The 18052-nt window shown below is 41.6% G+C and overlaps 1 protein-coding gene across 3 annotated transcripts in view; it reads left to right on the forward strand.

The window, feature by feature from the left end:
* LOC139530087 (double C2-like domain-containing protein beta) overlaps positions 1-18052 on the forward strand; it is a 312939-nt gene that overhangs the window by 12317 nt on the left and 282570 nt on the right. For 2 of the 3 annotated variants that reach the window (XM_071326180.1, XM_071326197.1), the window contains exons 2-4: positions 7946-8045; positions 10202-10345; positions 10508-10637. In XM_071326180.1, the coding sequence (XP_071182281.1) occupies positions 7946-8045; positions 10202-10345; positions 10508-10637 (374 nt within the window). Of the gene's footprint in view, positions 1-495; positions 586-7945; positions 8046-10201; positions 10346-10507; positions 10638-18052 lie in introns of all 3 variants that reach the window. The other variant, XM_071326190.1, reaches the window with a different exon arrangement.

The raw sequence follows: 18052 nt of genomic DNA on the forward strand, positions 1-18052 counted from the left end.
CAAAAGGGGCTGCAACTCAATATTAGAAAGTTGTTCCTAATGTTTTTTACAGTCAGTGCATAATCTGTATATCATCCCTCTGGGTCCTCAGATAGAATTCACATTCAACCTCAATTACTTAAAGCCATGGCATACAAATGACAATAACAGACGAGTTACAAGAATTGAAAGGAACATTGTCACATTTCATTTCAATGACTTGCATGCACAAAGAGCCCTACCCAAATAAGATCAATGAGTCTCTCGGAATTGTTGGAAAGAGCATGTCAATGGTAACCGTGTTAGCCTTTTGCTGTCGGCTGGTGTTAGCTGGAGAGCCATGGCACTGCTTTTGTTATCCCAGTCAATCACTGCAGTCTGTTTTGGAAGGAACAGAATGTTTCTGCAAGGGATTGTTCAGACAAGGCAGGCAGGCTGGCTGTGAACTATTTATAAGAGCTCAACCCCTGACTTCACTGTTTCCTCCTTTTTCCTCTCGCCTTCATTTGTTCAAAGGCTTAGCCCGTGGCAAGGCGATTTAACTGCAAGGCGAATTAACCGGCTCTCATAGACCTCGCTCGTTCAAAGGAAGGGGGGATTTTGCAGGTAAACATTTTCTTTCCCTTAACTTTACTCTGTTTGCCAACATCTTTTGTGCTGTGGTTTTTGTGTGGGACCTGGGTTGTCTTGAACAGATGCCAAGGCAGGTTTTCCCCATGAAAAGATGCAGAGAGTGATTGCCCAAGAGCTAAAGCACTGTAGTTTAGTTCATGGAAAGAGTATTTGATTAGGTTGAGGTGCACTGTGAATCAGTCAGGCATTACTGCCAGATAAGAGCCATTGATGACTACTTTAATGTTGCTCTGTTTCATGGCCTGTGATAGATTAGAAAATGAATCCAATTGGTTGGTAAAAAATCTTCCCCTGGGATTCAATACGTGCACTGACATTTGTGGTAAATCGCAAGTTGCCTGATGACTCAAACTAAATTCATCTGCTGCTCTATGTTCGCTTCATAATTCAGTCTGAGACTGCCATCGTCGAAGTCGTTTGTAGTGATGTTTAAATGAGGGGTGTTGTGCAAAACAATGTCATCAGCAATTGGATCATCAAACCAATCCAAGTATCAAAGCCAATGACACATTTTCAAAACGCTTCTTTACCCATGTGTTCTAGCCCTGGCTCAACCCATCGGCTTCTGGAACCAATCAGAACGGTTAACATCTGTCTGCGTTCTAGAAATCGTCGAGGAGGTACTAAGATCCAGACTAATTGGGGAGAAGAAAATAAGGAGTTTGGGTAGCCAGGCAACATCACAAGGCAGTGTAACTCAAAAGGAGGAACACATGGAGAAGCATAGAGAGAGTGTGCTTTAATTTGTGTAAGATTGCGCATATCTCTTTGTATGCAAATAAATCATTAAACTAGAAAAGGAAGTGTCAGTAGAAACTTTGCTTGCTCAGCGAGCTGAAAGTAGTATTGGTAGTGGGAGAGGTTTTACACAGTTGACAGCTCTGTCTATTTTTAAGATCTTCCAGTAAAACGAATGAAAAGTAAATATTTGGTGACCATTGAAACCAATGTTCCAATGTTGATTAATACAACTTTAAATGCTTAGTTTAAAAAGTATGGCCGAACAGTTATCAAATGCTGCAACGAAGCAGCTAAAGTAATAAAAAGGCTACCCGAAACATTTGACTGAAGTTAAACAATTTAAAGGCAATGCTACCGAATACTAATTGAGTGTATGTAAACTTCTGACCCACTGGGAATGTGATGAAAGAAATAAAAGCTGAAATAAATCATTCTCTCTACTATTATTCTGACATTTCACATTCTTAAAATAAAGTGGTGATTTTGTATGTATATATATATATATATATATATATATGAGTAATCAGGAAGGTGATAGTCCAGGTGTTAGTCAGGGCCGGTGGTTAGTAAACCGGCGAAGTCGAATGCTGGAGGGGAGGAGCAGGAGTAGACGTGACAATGTCATTGTTTGACTCCCAAGTTTACTTCGATATGATGGTTATTATATCAATATTTGCTGATAAATGTTTCCACTGCCATTTCTCACATACTTACAGCCCGGTTGTGAATTTTTTTCATGCCTCAGTTAATTAATCCGAATGAAATGGTTGGATGGAAACCTGGTTACTGACTTGGCATATTTAGTCTGAAACCTGTTTATGTGTGTGTGTCCTGATGAATTGTGCTGTGTTTGTTTGCTTTCCTCTAACTATACGTAATGTAGTCAGCTGGGCCTGATGCCAAAGCACTAATGTGGAATAAAGGCCATTAGGTGGGTTGGAAATGTAAATAGAGTTAATTGCTCAGCCATAAACAAGGACATGGTGGCTTCTCTCAATGACTTGGCGTTTTACGCTTATAGCCAGAGAATGTTAGTGGTGGGGAGTAGAACTGGGCAATATGGACAAAATCCATATCGCGATAAATTGCCTGCAATAAAGACAAATAGAAAGTTTAACATTAATCTGCACCACAGTTTTCTTTTAATGATCCTTTAAACTACTACTACTGGTTTAATGGTTGTAGCCATCAATTGTCCCATTAACAGTCACCGTTATTAGCAAACTTATTTTATTTCAAACTTCACATTTCTCTATAGGTTACTTATCGTAATGAATGATGTTAATCAAATGACTGCAATAAGGGATCGGTACAGGCAATGTCGATAATTTTCCTTTTATCGTCCCATCGGTAGTAGGGAGGTTGTAAGCGTTAGCGAGGGGAAAGATGGTATAAAAAGTCAGTGTTCATAAATTGTATTTTTAAGTTGTCTAAAGTCGATCCTGTCCTGGTCAGTTTCTAGAAGACTTATGACATACTGTATTTCTCAGCGGCCCTGTCTTTTCCGATTAGTGCCAATGAAACATAAAAAGCGAGGAGAGGTTGCTACTTTTGAGTACTGGGATGTAGCCTGAGGGCAGCACGAGATTCAATTTAACAGATTAACGACCTGCCCACAATGATGGACTTTTTAAAGGCAATATCCCCAATGTTTGTGGAAATTACGTTCGCTGTAAATGTTACTGCAGATGTCAGCTCATGTCTAAATCACCTTTTGAAGTCCATCGCAGTGTACAGGTTTTTACAAGTGTTTTATCAGTGTTGTTTTCGAAAAGAGTAAAAAATAGTTTTTAGTTTGAATTCAACTCTCCTTAAAGGACCGCCCCAGAGGATATTGTTGCCACTATTTATACGTAATTTTACAATTAGTTTCCACCTCCGAAGAATGGCGAAGGCTACTTATACCTATTTTGGTTTGGGAATTTCCACGTGGAGTTGATAAACATAAACAAATGGGGCACGGTGTAGCTAGCTATTTTGCTAACCTTATCTAGCTAGCTAGCTATCTTGGTAACCTTATCAAGCAAGCTAATGTTATCTGCTTTTGCTGTTTTTTTATTTGTTTTATTTACTAAACCGCAATTAAAATATTAGCCAGCTGGTTCTGGAGCTAGATTTGACATAAGCATTGATTTAGGTAAAACTTTCCACAGATGGAAACCACTGGCCTATCTTTTACTTAGCTATCTATTGTTATCTCAAGTTTTGGCATCTTCCATAAATTGCAGCCATGATTCCGCCACAGAACAATAGAAAGAATAAGATGAAGCTCCAGTAATAAAGTTTAAATAAGATAATAATACATTCTAATTAAATCAAAACACCATCACACCTCCTCCTCCATACTTCACGATGGGAACCACACATGCAGAGTTCATCCGTTCACCTACTCTGCATCTCACAAAGACACAGCGGTTGGAACCAAAAATCTCAAATTTGGACTCACATTGCTTGTGATTCTTGGCCTAAGCAAGTCTCTTCTTCTTATCGGTGTCCTTTAGTAATGGTTTCTTTGCAGCAATTTGACCATGAAGGCCTGATTCATGCAGTCTCCTCTGAACAGTTGATGTTGAGATGTGTCTGTTACTCTGTGAAGCATTTTATTTGGACTGCAATTTCTGAGGCTGTAAACTTTAATGATCTTATCCTCTGCAGCAGAGGTAACTCTGGGTCTTCCATTCCTGTGTTAACTGCACCTCAGATTGCAGCCCAAATAAATGCTTCACATAGTCAAGTAACAGACACATCTCAACATCAACTGTTCAGAGGAAACTGCATGGCGGTGCTTTGCTGGTGACACTGTCAGTGATTTATTTATAATTCAAGGGCAAAAGGGTGGCTACTTTGAAGAATATAAAATATATTTTGATTTGTTTAACACTTTTAAACAAATCACAGTTTTGATGTTGTGATGGAATATGTAGGTGTGTCCAAACTTCTGACTGGTACTGTACATACAGTCAGATTGTCTCCCTGTGCCTTCAAAAAGTATTCATACCCCTTGACTTATTTCACATTTTGATATTACAGCCCGAATTCAAAATTGATTAATATTTTTTTCTCTCAAACTAAACATAGTCATATCATAGGAAAAGACACCGTATTCACACGGATTTGCACATACCCACGGATTTGCACCAAAGTAGGCAGTTCGGATTTGTCAATTCAAAACCAAATATATCATACTTTGACAAAAATGATGACTTACTGACTTATATTGTTGTGCAACATGTGTAGGGTATGACAGCTGCACCATCGAGAGCATCCTGACTGGTTGCATCACTGCCTGGTATGGCAACTGCTCGGGCCTCCGACCGCAAGGCACTACAGAGGGTATGGAGTGTAGGGTAGTGCGTATGGCCCAGTACATCACTGGGGCCAAGCTTCCTGCATTCCAGGAAGCTATTATTGGCAGAGACGAGAGCAAACTGATGTCACCAGGCGGTCCGAAAACTCCACCCAGCCAAACAAGCTGAAGTTTCAAGTGGCCTTTTCAAATACAGTGGGGAGAACAAGTATTTGATACACTGCCGATTTTGCAGGTTTTCCTACTTACAAAGCATGTAGAGGTCTGTAATTTTTATCATAGGTACACTTCAACTGTGAGAGACGGAATTTAAAACAAAAATCCAGAAAATCACATTGTATGATTTTTAAGTAATTAATTCGCATTTTATTGCATGACATAAGTATTTGATCACCTACCAACCAGTAAGAATTCCGGCTCTCACAGACCTGTTAGTTTTTCTTTAAGAAGCCCTCCTGTTCTCCACTCATTACCTGTATTAACTGCACCTGTTTGAACTCGTTACCTGTATAAAAGACACCTGTCCACCCACTCAATCAAACAGACTCCAACCTCTCCACAATGGCCAAGACCAGAGAGCTGTGTAAGGACATCAGGGATAAAATTGTAGACCTGCACAAGGCTGGGATGGGCTACAGGACAATAGGTAAGCAGCTTGGTGAGAAGGCAACAACTGTTGGCGCAATTATTAGAAAATGGAAGAAGTTCAAGATGACGGTCAATCACCCTCGGTCTGGGGCTCCATGCAAGATCTCACCTCGTGGGGCATCAATGATCATGAGGAAGGTGAGGGATCAGCCCAGAACTACACGGCAGGACCTGGTTAATGACCTGAAGAGAGCTGGGACCACAGTCTCAAAGAAAACCATTAGTAACACACTACGCCGTCATGGATTAAAATCCTGCAGCGCACGCAAGGTCCCCCTGTTCAAGCCAGCGCATGTCCAGGCCCGTCTGAAGTTTGCCAATGACCATCTGGATGATCCAGAGGAGGAATTGGAGAAGGTCATGTGGTCTGATGAGACAAAAATAGAGCTTTTTGGTCTAAACTCCACTCGCCGTGTTTGGAGGAAGAAGAAGGATTAGTACAACCCCAAGAACACCATCCTAACCGTGAAGCTTGGAGGTGGAAACATCATTCTTTGGGGATGCTTTTCTGCAAAGGGGACAGGATGACTGCACCGTATTGAGGGGAGGATGGATGGGGCCATGCATCGCGAGATCTTGGCCAACAACCTCCTTCCCTCAGTAAGAGCATTGAAGATAGGTCGTGGCTGGGTCTTCCAGCATGACAACGACCCGAAACACACAGCCAGGGCAACTAAGGAGTGGCTCCGTAAGAAGCATCTCAAGGTCCTGGAGTGGCCTAGCCAGTCTCCAGACCTGAACCCAATAGAAAATCTTTGGAGGGAGCTGAAAGTCCGTATTGCCCAGCGACAGCCCCGAAACCTGAAGGATCTGGAGAAGGTCTGTATGGAGGATTGGGCCAAAATCCCTGCTGCAGTGTGTGCAAACCTGGTCAAGAACTACAGGAAACGTATGATCTCTGTAATTGCAAACAAAGGTTTCTGTACCAAATATTAAGTTCTGCTTTTCTGATGTATCAAATACTTATGTCATGCAATAAAATGCAAATTAATTACTTAAAAATCATACAATGTGATTTTCTGGATTTTTGTTTTAGATTCCGTCTCTCACAGTTGAAGTGTACCTGTGATAAAAATTACAGACCTCTACATGCTTTGTAAGTAGGAAAACCTGCAAAATCGGCAGTGTATCAAATACTTGTTCTCCCCACTGTAGCTCTTACACTAAAAGTGCATTATCATAATTTTCTAAATTTCAAAGTATTATTCCAACCTCAGTGTGAAAATATACAGTATATAAAACACAGGTAAATTATGTTCTATTTGAGATCAATTTTAAATGACAGCATGGTATACAGGCAATTGGAAAATTAGCTTGAAAGGTTGGTGCAGGGATTGAACCCCGGTCTACGGTGGGGAGAGGTGTAGTCCCACGTGGTTTGAGCAGGGAAGCGTTACCCTTACACCAAGGGCTCTGCATCTAAGTGTGTGTTAGTATGGGAGAGCGAGGGGACGGGAGGAGAATGAAAGAATGCATGATTAAATGAACCCCTCCTTGAGCACCTCCAACATACAACTCCCCAATGAGAGTGGGGCACACAGACCCTTGGTGTGTCCCAACAACAATTAGAAATTAGGAACACCGTGACATGAATATTGACATAATATAACTATAAGTACTTAATGTAAATTAATGAGTTCTTGTGCAGTTACATGTCCTCTCCTATGAGGGAAGTAGTTAGATGTTTTCCACAGTGCTTGTAATTCATAGTTGATAGGTTGGTAACAGTAATCAGCTGTAATGTTTGATTGCATGTTTGCCCACAGACCAGAGAACTGGGTGATTCATTATTTGGGCCTGTAATAAATAGCTGCCTCTGCTCTGCCTCTGCGTTGCCCGCTAAGATACACACATCTATACGCTCCCAACAATAATGTGTCATCTGTTTGTCTGGAAGCAAAAGAGCTCTCTTTTGAAATGCTTCATTCATCCTTTTCCATTTGAAATGATCATAATTAATGCGTTTCACCAGGAACTATAGATGGGTTGGTTGTTCAGCAATAAAACCTGACGCATGTGCAACTACGGGGCAAAAGAGTCGGGGTTGACTTAGATTGTTGATAACATGTAAACTATAATTTGACTCCAATGTTTATTGAAAACATAAATAAAGTTGCACAATGAGCACCTGTCTCTCAAATACATCTTTACAGTTGTTGGTTAGCTAACTAGCTAGCAAATTTTTTGCCATATTAGCTTAGACGTGACATCAGTCCAAACACCTCAAAACAAGACATGGTATTAAGAACAAGGAGCTGAAAAGAGCCACTTACGATTCACCACATGGCAGTTTCTTGTCATTGTTGCTAGCTATCTGACCATCCAGAAGCATAACACACAGCCTTCTTCCCCTTTCGAGGCGCGAACATCGTTTTTGTGACGTTGTCAGCTAACCCGTCTAAAGCTACCCATTTACTTGCCATTGTTGTTCTGCTAACACTAGCACTCAAAAAGTTGTCTAATATCAAATTCAAAGAAAAAACATTTGTGGACATGTATAAAAGCCACAGGTATACCCAATTAACTTGAATTATAGGGGTTATACAGTGGTGGGTCAATATCTCTTTGATTTGATTTTCCCAGACAGGATGTAGCCTTTCATTTTCGAGGACTGAGTGTCTGGTTGTGTTTTTGCAGACCTTGTCATCAGCCCTCAAGAGATGACAGAGGCCATGTTTGGGAAAGGGAATGATCAGTGGGTCTGTCCCAACGACCGGCAGCTGGCCCTTCGAGCCAAGTGAGTATGCACTCAAATCTCTACCATCTCACTAAACAGGTGAAAGTGTTTTTGCAATGTCACCTGGGAAAGTTATTTTGGTTGTGTAAAGGTTTCCTGTGCCCGTCAGTATTCTCATCACATTGTATTGTTTTTGTTTTCGCACTGTGTGTGTGTGTGTGTGTGTGTGTGTGTGTTCTTTTGGTTTGTTGAAACTTGTTTTTGATAGCATGGCAGTTCCGTTGTTTGACAAAACCATTGTGATCATTTGATCTTACACTGCAATGTATATTTATGTATTTGGTACAACATTTTGCACATGTGGGTTGGTTTGTTTGTTTGTCCGCAGTGTAGTCAAAAAAGGGGATGTTTTTGCTTGCAGTATATGCGGTTGAAGTCGGAAGTTTACATACACCTTAGCCAAATACATTTAAACTCAGTGTTTCACAATTCCTGACATTTAATCAGAGTAAAAATGTCCTGTCTTAGGTCAGTTAGGATCACCACTTCATTTTAAGAATGTGAAATGTCAGAATAATAGTAGAGAGAAGGATTTATTTCAGCTTTTATTTATTTCATCACATTCCCAGTGGGTCAGAAGTCTACATGCACTCCATTGGTATTTGGTAGCATTGTCTTTAAATTGTTTAACTTGGGTCAAATGTTTTGGGTAGCCTTCCACAAGCTTCCCACAATCAGTTGGGTGAATGTTGGCTCATTCCTCCTGACAGAGCCGGTGTTACTGAGTCAGGTTTGTAGGCCTCCTTGCTCGCACACACTTTTTCAGTTCTGCCCACAGATTTTCTATAGGATTGAGGTCAGTGCTTTGTGACGGCCACTCCAATACCTTGACTTCGTTGTCCTTAAGCCATTTTGCCACAACTTTGGAAGTATGCTTGGGGTCATTGTCCATTTGGAAGACCCATCTGTGACTAAGCTTTAACTTCCTGACCGATGTCTTGAGATGTTGCTTCAATATATCCACACAATTTTCCTACCTCATGATGCCATCTATTTTGGGAAGTGCACCAGTCCCTCCTGCAGCAAAGCACCCCCACAACATGATGCTGCCACCCCCGTGCTTCACAGTTGGGATGGTGTTCTTCAGCTTGCAAACGTGCCCCTTTTTCCTCCAAACATAATGGTGGTCATTATGGCCAAACAGTTCTATTTTTGTTTCATCAGACCAGAGGACATTTATCCAAAAAGTACCCTCTTTGTCCCCATGTGCAGTTGCAAACCGTAGTCTGGCTTTTTTATGGCAGTTTTGGAGCAGTGGCTTCCTCCTTGCTGAGCGGCCTTTCAGGTTTTGTCAATATAGGACTCCTTACTGTGGATATAGATACTTTTGTACCTTTTTTCTTCCAGCATCTTCACAAGGTCCTTTGCTGTTGTTCTGGGACTTTTTGCCCCAAAGTACGTTCATCTCTAGAAGACTAAACGCGTCTCTTTCCTGAGCGGTATGACGGCTGTGTGGTCCCATGGTGTTTATATTTGCGTATTATTGTTTGTACAGATGAACGTGGTACCATCAAGCGTTTGGAAATTGCTCCCAAGGATGAACCAGACTTGTGAAGGTCTACAATTTTTTTTTCTGAGGTCTTGGTTGATTTCTTTTGATTTTCCCATGATGTCAAGCAAAGGGTCACTGAGTTTGAAGGTAGGCCTTGAAATACATCCACAGGTACACCTTCAATTGACTCAAATTATGTCAATTAGCCTATCAGAAGCTTGTAAAGCCATGACATAATTTTCTGGAATTTTCCAAGCTGTTAAGGCACAGTAAACTTACTGTATGTAAACTTCTGACCCATTGGAATTGTGATACAATGAATTATAAGTGAAATAATCTGTCTTTAAAAAATTGTTGGAAAAATTACTTGTGTCATGCACAAAGTAGATGTCCTAACCGACTTGCCAAGACTATAGTTTGTTAACAATCAATTTGTGGAGTGGTTGAAAAATGAGTTTTATTGACTCCAACCTAAGTGTATGTAAACTTACGACTTCTTCAACTGTATATATTTTTTGTAAGGTGCGCATACATGCATATGCATAGCTCTTCTGTTAGTCACATCACACAGGTTTCATTTTGGCCTGCACTGCCACATGCAATGAATGACACAACGAATTGAATTGATCGACATCGTGAAGAAACTTGTTTGTTTGTATCCCAGGCTGCAGACAGGCTGGTCGGTGCACACGTTCCGTACAGACCGACAGAGGAAGAGCCAGATGCTGGAGCAGCAGGAGGTGGAGATCATCCTTAGTGTCATCCGCAGGGCTGAGCAACTTGAACAGATTGAACAGCTCCGCATCGGGTAGGACGCACGCACATACACACACACACATATACACACCGTTGGTAATAAAACCATGACTTTCTGTTAGTTTATCTGGACTGTCAATCCATGAGCCGTCAGTGGCAGCACATAGCCAAATTTAGCCTCTGTGTCCATTCTGTAACTGTGTGTGTGTCCCAGGAGGCTGGTGGAGCGTCTGGACAACATGAAGAAGAGTGCGCTGGGGAACGGCCTGTCCCAGTGCCTGCTGTGTGGGGAGGTCCTGGGCCTCCTGGGAAACCCCTCCATCTTCTGTCAGGACTGCTGCAAGGTAAAGGTCACCACACTGCCTACTCTACTGTTGTACCATAGCAGAGGCCCAAACAGTCCTGAAAGGTTGTTCCCAATTCCTCTGGTGGTGAATTATGTAGCGTATAGCCTAGGCCAATATGCACAAAAAAGATGCAAGCAAATTAATCTCTAAAGAGCATAAAGAAATCTGATTTATTCTGGATTTTATTTTGACATGTTGCACATCAAAATATCAATCATGAATTCCCTGAACATGTTAAATGAAATAGCTTTCTTGTCTTACTTCTTGATGGCACTGGAAAATGTTAGTCTAGACCATTTCCGCTATTGGAAAGTAACTGCATCAAAATAAAATAAATGTTGTATTTCTAGTTATCGAGCACAATGGGTCAATTTATCGTGAAATAACTTTTTGTCTATATTGCCTCGCTCTAGTACGGGAGATATCTGGCCAATGTCAGTTTATTGAAATACTCTAAAATGGGTAAGAATGAAAAGTAGACCAAAGTTTCCCAAATCCTGATTCAACTAGAAGCTTGAAAATTAGATGCATTCACTACTCTTTATAACAGTGAACCATTACAATTGCAGTATTTCCCTACAGATATTGTTTGTTTGACATATTGACCTCGAAGCCCACTGACCTTCTCTTATGACCAGTAGCTTTATCTATACTGGTCATAGCCTTTCCCAGTATTTTCTCCAACTCTTCTGCGCTAGAGTGGCACTGGGACGTAATGAGATCAGAAGGGAAGAAATACAAAGGGGAAATGCATTCTGTTGGTCTCTGAGAGGAAAGGTAATAAATTGCATTAGACAGTATTAACCATATAAGAGTGGGTTCATTCTGCTGTTCAAATAAAATGTTATTAGTCACATGCGCCGAGTACAACAGGTGTACACCTTACAGTGAAATGCTTACTTACGAGCCCCTAACCAACAATCCCGTTTCAAAAAGTACAGATAAAAATAAGAGATAAAAGTAACAAGTAATTTAAAGAGAAGCAGTAAAATAACAACAGCGAGACTATATACAGGGGTGTACCAATACAGAGTCAACGTGTGGGGGCACTGGTTATTTGTACATATGTACATGTAGGTAGAGTTATTAAAGTGACTATGCATAGATGACAACAGAGTTGCAGTGGTATAAAGAGGGGATGGGGGGCACTGCAAATAGTATGGGTAGCCATTTGACTAGATGTTCTGGAGTCTTATGGCTTGGGGATAGAAGCTGTTTAGAAGCCTCCTGGACCTAGACTTGGTGCTCTGGTACCGCTTGCCGTGCGGTAGCAGAGAGAACAGTCTATGACTAGGGTGGCTGGAGTCTTTGACAATTTTTAGGGCCTTCCTCTGACACCGCCTGGTGTAGAGGTCCTGGATGGCAGGAAGCTTGGCCCCAGTGATGTACTGGGCTGTTTGCACTACCCTCTGTAGTGACTTGCAATCGGAGTCCGAGCAGTTGCCATACCAGGCAGTGATGCAACCAGTCAGGATGCTCTCGATGGTGCAGCTGTAGAACCTTTTGAGGATCTGAGGACCCATGCCAAATCTTTTCAGTCTCTTGAGGGGGAATAGGTTTTGTCGTGCCCTCTTCACGACTGTCTTGGTGTGCTTGGACCATGTTAGTTTGTTGGTGATGTGAACACCAAGGAACTTGAAGATCGCAACCTGCTCCACTGCATCCCCGTCTATGAGAATGGAGGCGGGATCTGTCCTCTTTTTCCTGTAGTCCACAATCATCTCCTTTGTCTTGATCACGTTGAGGGAGAGGTTGTTGTCCTGCCACCACATGGCTAGGTCTCTGACCTCCTCCCTAAAGGCTGTCTCGTCGTTGTCATCGGCAAATTTAATGATGGTGTTGGAGGTGTGCCTGGCCGTGCAGTCATGAGTGAACAGGGAGTACAGGAGGGGACTGAGCACGCACCCCTGAGGGGCCCCTGTGTTGAGGATCACCGTGGTGGATGTGTTGTTACCTACCCTTACCACCTGGGGAAGGCCCGTCAGGAAGTCCAGGGTCCAGTTGCAGAGGGAGGTGTTTAGTCCCAGGGTCCTTAGCTATTCAATAGTGCTTATGTGGATTATCATCTCAAACAGATACTTACAAGAGCTCTTTCATGTCTATAACATAATAACTCTTGCCAAGCAAGGCAAAAGACTATAAGATGTAAACATTGTAGTGAATAGCAATTCAATTCACTTTTCCAAATCATGGGCTTAACTGGATAGCCAGCTTGCAGTAATCACTTTTCACCATAGGGTTGCAGCAGAGACCTCAGATGTGAATCTCTAAATCACTTACCTAAGCATGAAAGCAGGAGTGATTATGATAATACATATAAAATAGCATACTGTTTCAATTCAAACGTGGCATACAGTTCTGGATATACTAATTCCCCTACTAATTTCCCTGATATAGTTGTAAAAAAATGAAAACTGCTCTAGATTTGTTGCCGTTGCAAAATGCTTGGTTCTCAATGGAATGTTAATCACTCATGATAAGTTCAAAATAGTATACTCATGACCTTATACAATCTCCTGGTCTACACTAGACTGTTTTATGTATCATTAAAGCACATGTTGAGAGGTCAGTTTGAAGTGTGTAGGAAAGAAAAGCCAAGTAGTAAATGTAAGGCCCAGGAGAGGGCAGCACAGCTCTAAAAGACAGGCAAAGAGCAGTCTGTGTTTGCAGTCTCTCCTAGGAGATGGACATGTGGTCCTCATCTTCACCATCCAAACTGGGATAGACAGGTGTGGAGGCATTGATTATATTAAGTGTCTTGTCCCAAACTGAATTATGCTGCTGAGTGATACTCTATGATGACAGGTTGGACTGTGTAAGGCTGTCATAGAGCAAATGCAGGGCTATCCAGGGAATGAAGTGGACACACACACACTGCTATGATGTGTAAGACCCTCAGTTCACTGCAGGTGTGAGTGTGGTGGCATCTGTCTCAGTATAACACCACACACACTTTACGTCACAACGAGATTGATACACACTGTGATTTTAGACTTGTTAAGTTTTTCTGGCAAATTCTCATATTAAAGTATATATCCAGTGTTCCAGATTTGTAATAAATATTTACAAAAAAGTAATTACAATATGAATTTAATAGATGTCCTTCCTAACAAATGATAATTAATGATGTTAAAAGCAGCTTTTCTTTGTTCCCCTGCTTGGCCTGAGTGAAAACAACAGAGTTGTTGGGCCTTATACTGGTCAAGAAAAGCTAATTTGCTCTGCCAATGAGACGTGCATACACTCGGATATTCAAATTAGCTACTAACTCCACGTGGGGCAGGGCTGCACGCACTGCCTAGCAGGCTTGCCTTGAATTTTTTTTTTTTTACCAGAACCGAAGGCTATTGTCTGTAGTCAAATAGTATGGATGGATTAAGGATTTGGAAACACATGATGGAACTACTAAGGCACTTTACTGTAACAGCAATAAATGCAGACCGATTATTTTACAAGCGTGAGCTGTTAATGTCCATCGCTTTGTCACCATTCCTGATATTTTCGTTGAGCTAGCTACTAGCTAGCAAGTTGTGATTGCTAGGAGGAGCTAAGCTAGCTAGCTGGGTCATTCCTATAAAATGTGGATTCCAAAAGGCTTTAAATACAAGGTCAGGTGTCCTTTACCTTAAAAACACCCAAATATGGATCCTGAAAGGGAATTTTATGCATTTTAAACACTTTTTGCCAGTGCGTGTAGGCGTTTTTGCCATGTCCCCAGGTGTTATTTCTCAACTTTCAGAAATATAAGCCATAAAATTATACAATGTCTAAAATCTTCATTCTTTTATAGTCTTAGTTAGTGACTTTCATCAAAGTTTTGATTATTGTATTTATTATTTTATTTAAGATGTGTGTCCCTGATATCACTTTCCACCCTGTTTAGTTGTTGTAATTCTCCATTTAAGATAACAATCCCCTTCCTACAATGACACCACATTCAGGAACTGTCATATTTTCTTTAGTGGGAAAACTATGGTGCAAAGATAGATAAAACGGTGTGTTTATATTTATTTATTTGCCCATGTTTCATGTTGTTAGTCTGTATGTTCCACTCATAAATGTCCACCCTGTTTGGCTAAATTATAGAGAAAATGTAAAAAGAGAATTTAAATCCTGTTCAAGTGTTTACCATTATGCTATCTCAGTCTTGCTCACTCACAGCGCTATGGCTAATTTTGCCTCACAATTTCCACCCTAGTATTATGCACTTTACAAATTGGAAAATGCATCCAAAAATGGATGAAGTGCCTGAGCTTGACCAATATGTTTTCCTGAAAGTCAAACATGTCGTTTTCCTGATAGAATACATTTTTTTTAAAATATAAGTCAACAACTGCTAACTAGGTTTCCTCTTGACATCCAACTTGTACTGTAGCTACAAACCACTGGATTTAAAATAGCACTGACTTTGCTAATAGCTACTTTGAAAAATGTGCCTACTATGACTGAGTTGTTGTCCCACCTAGCAATCTTAAAATGAATGCACTTAACTCTAAGTCTGCTAAATGACTAAAATGTAAAAAACTAAATATGATGGTTGCTACTTTGGCTTGCTTTGGTGTTGGCTAAGCAGCTAGCTAAGTTGGCCTTGATAGCGAACGTTAGCATGCTAGCTTGCTGCTTCCAAACAGCCAGCAGGCCAACTTATAAACCACATGATTTGAAATATAAGTGACTGGCGAGGTAGTTGTTGTATAGGCTTTGTCCTTTTTGCTAACACTACCTGTGGATTGCTTGGCTTGCTAGCAGTTTGTGTGCCCTCCTGAGCCTGTGTCTCCGCTAGTCTCCTTCTCCCCACCGGATAATTAATATTTTTGTTTTTGAAAAAGCTGCTCGACCAATCCAGATGGGCCTGTCCCGGCCAAGAAGGATGATGTCATTCTCCAAGCAAATTTCAAGCATTTGTTTTTAATGGTTTGTTTCAAAAACAAGTTTGAGATTTTTTTTACTGAGTGGGTTTTGTCATTTATGCTTTGGCAACAACTACAAGTAAAGGACGGGTCAACAACATTATTTGGGTATGAGCAAACATAATGATATTTTAAAAACCGTTTAAGAAAGCTGCTTACTCAATTAAACAAATGTGAGTTCCCCACAGTAGTGCTGCATATTTCTGTCACATTTAATCTAATTCATGTGTTCATGTGATATGTTTGCATATCTAATACTTGTTGACTTTTTTAGGTCTCGTCAATAAATGCCCCTAGTCCAAACACAAATAGCCCAGATTTGTTAGTATGTAATTGGAAGGCAGACAGACTTATTGGTCGCTAGGTGACACTAGTCTTCAGAAGAAGACGTGCTCTGGATGTGAAAATTGACAGATCTACACATCCATCAGACTACACTCTATATCTAGAGTACAGATGAAATGGCTATAGTCAGGTATCTTTGAGGCAATACTCCTGGAACCCAGAACATGCTTTTTGACATAATATAGTGTTTCTATTAACATTCTATTACGAGAGACTATTGGGTCAGATGTGTCACTGTTTATTTAAGCTGGTAGCAGTTGAGTGAAAATGTTTGATCTACGGAGACCCAGAAATTATTCTACCTTTCTCCCTCTGTCTCTCTCTCCCTCTCTGTCTCTCTCTCGCTGACTAAAAACACTAAGCTACTTCAGGCAAGGGAATTATGGGCACTTCAGCCAAGCTCTCTCCTGCATTACATAAGGCTTGATTAAAGCTTCCTTCCTGTGACTCTTTAGAACATCATAATCAACTGCTTCCAAACCGATTCTTGAGTTAGACTCAGCAATATGACATAGATGTGGAAAGTAAACAGCATAGTGTGCCAATTTCGCCAACAAAGAGCGTTGAAGCGCGAGGCTCAACTTCTCCACTGTTTTGGTCCCGTGACTACCATGCTGTAACAGCGTGACACGAACCTGTGTACATGCTCAGACACTGTGTAACTGTGAGAGCAAAGTCTTGCATCTCGCTCATCTCAATATCTGCTGTGATACTCAAGTCATTTCGCTCAGTCTACCTTTAAGGTGCCTTAGAACGTAATGGCGCCCAATGTAATTGTATATCTTTTAGACTGCTGTATCCCAACAAGCTCTCTCTTTGCTGACGACTACACTAGGTGGACAGTGATGAGCTCCATATTTTGTTGTTAAGGGCATACAAACTCACTACGTGGCCTAAAGTATGTGGACACCTGCTCATTTAACATCTCATTCCAAAATCACAGGCATTACTATGGAGTTGGTCCCCCTTTTGCTGCTATAACAGCCTCCACTCTTCTGGGAAGGCTTTCCACTACATGTTGGAACATTGCTACAGGGACTTGCTTCCATTCAGCCACAATACTATTAGTGAGGTCGGGCACTGATGTTGTGCGATTAGGCCTGGCTCGCAGTTGGCGTTCCAATTCATCCAAGCGGTTTCGATGGGGTTGAGGTCAGGGCTCTGTGCAGGCCATTCAAGCTCTTCCACACCGATCTCGACAAACCATTTCTGTACGGACCTCACTTTGTGCACTGGGGCATTGTCATGCTGAAACAGGAAAGAACTTTCCTCCAAACTGTTGCAACAAAGTTGGAAGCACAGAATCATCGAGAATGTCATTGTATGCTGTAGCGTTAAGATTTCCCTTCAGCCTCCCGAGTGGCGCGGTGGTCTAAGGCGCTGCATCACCGTGCTAGCTATACCACTAGAGATCCTGGTTCGAGTCCAGGGTCTGTCGCAGCCGGCCGCGACCGGGAGACCCATGGGGGGGCGCACAATTGGCCCAGCGTCGTCCGGGTTGTCTCTCCTAGACGTTTCCACTTCACAAAACAGCATTTACAGTTGACCCGGGCAGCTCTAGCAGGGCAGAAATTTGACAAACTGACTTGTCGGAAAGGTAGCATCCTATGACGGTGCCATATTGAAAATCACTGAGCTCTTCAGTAAGGCCATTCTACTGCCAATGTTTTTCTATGGAGATTGCATGGCTGTGTGCTCAATGGTGTACACCTGTCAGCAACGGGTGTGGCTGAAATAGCCGAATCCACTAATTTGAAGGGGTGTCCACATACTTTTGTGTATATATAGTGTATGTTTCTGATGATTGGATTAATGTTCAGTTCAACATTTATTCCCTTAGTCCTTACCCCCTAGCCACTGCTGTAGATCTGAGGGGACTGGATAGATTGATGCAATATGGCGAAACTCCAGCCAGCCAGCCATTCAGAAGGCAGAAGGAAGCTGTCTACTGGAGTTCCTAGTGTGTTGGGGACGATTTGGAATTCAACATAAGTCTGCATGTTGAAGTGACTCACCCACTTTGTTTGTGGTGGAGGTGTTGAGTTGTGCAATAACTTGACTTGTGGAAATACATGATCTGTCGGAGTGACTTTTCTGTGAACTTTTCAACCTCACAAAGTTGGCTGTGATGGCTTTGATAAATATGGATGGTACTCT

Source organism: Salvelinus alpinus, chromosome 1 (assembly GCF_045679555.1).
Source record: "Salvelinus alpinus chromosome 1, SLU_Salpinus.1, whole genome shotgun sequence".
Taxonomy (NCBI): domain Eukaryota; kingdom Metazoa; phylum Chordata; class Actinopteri; order Salmoniformes; family Salmonidae; genus Salvelinus; species Salvelinus alpinus.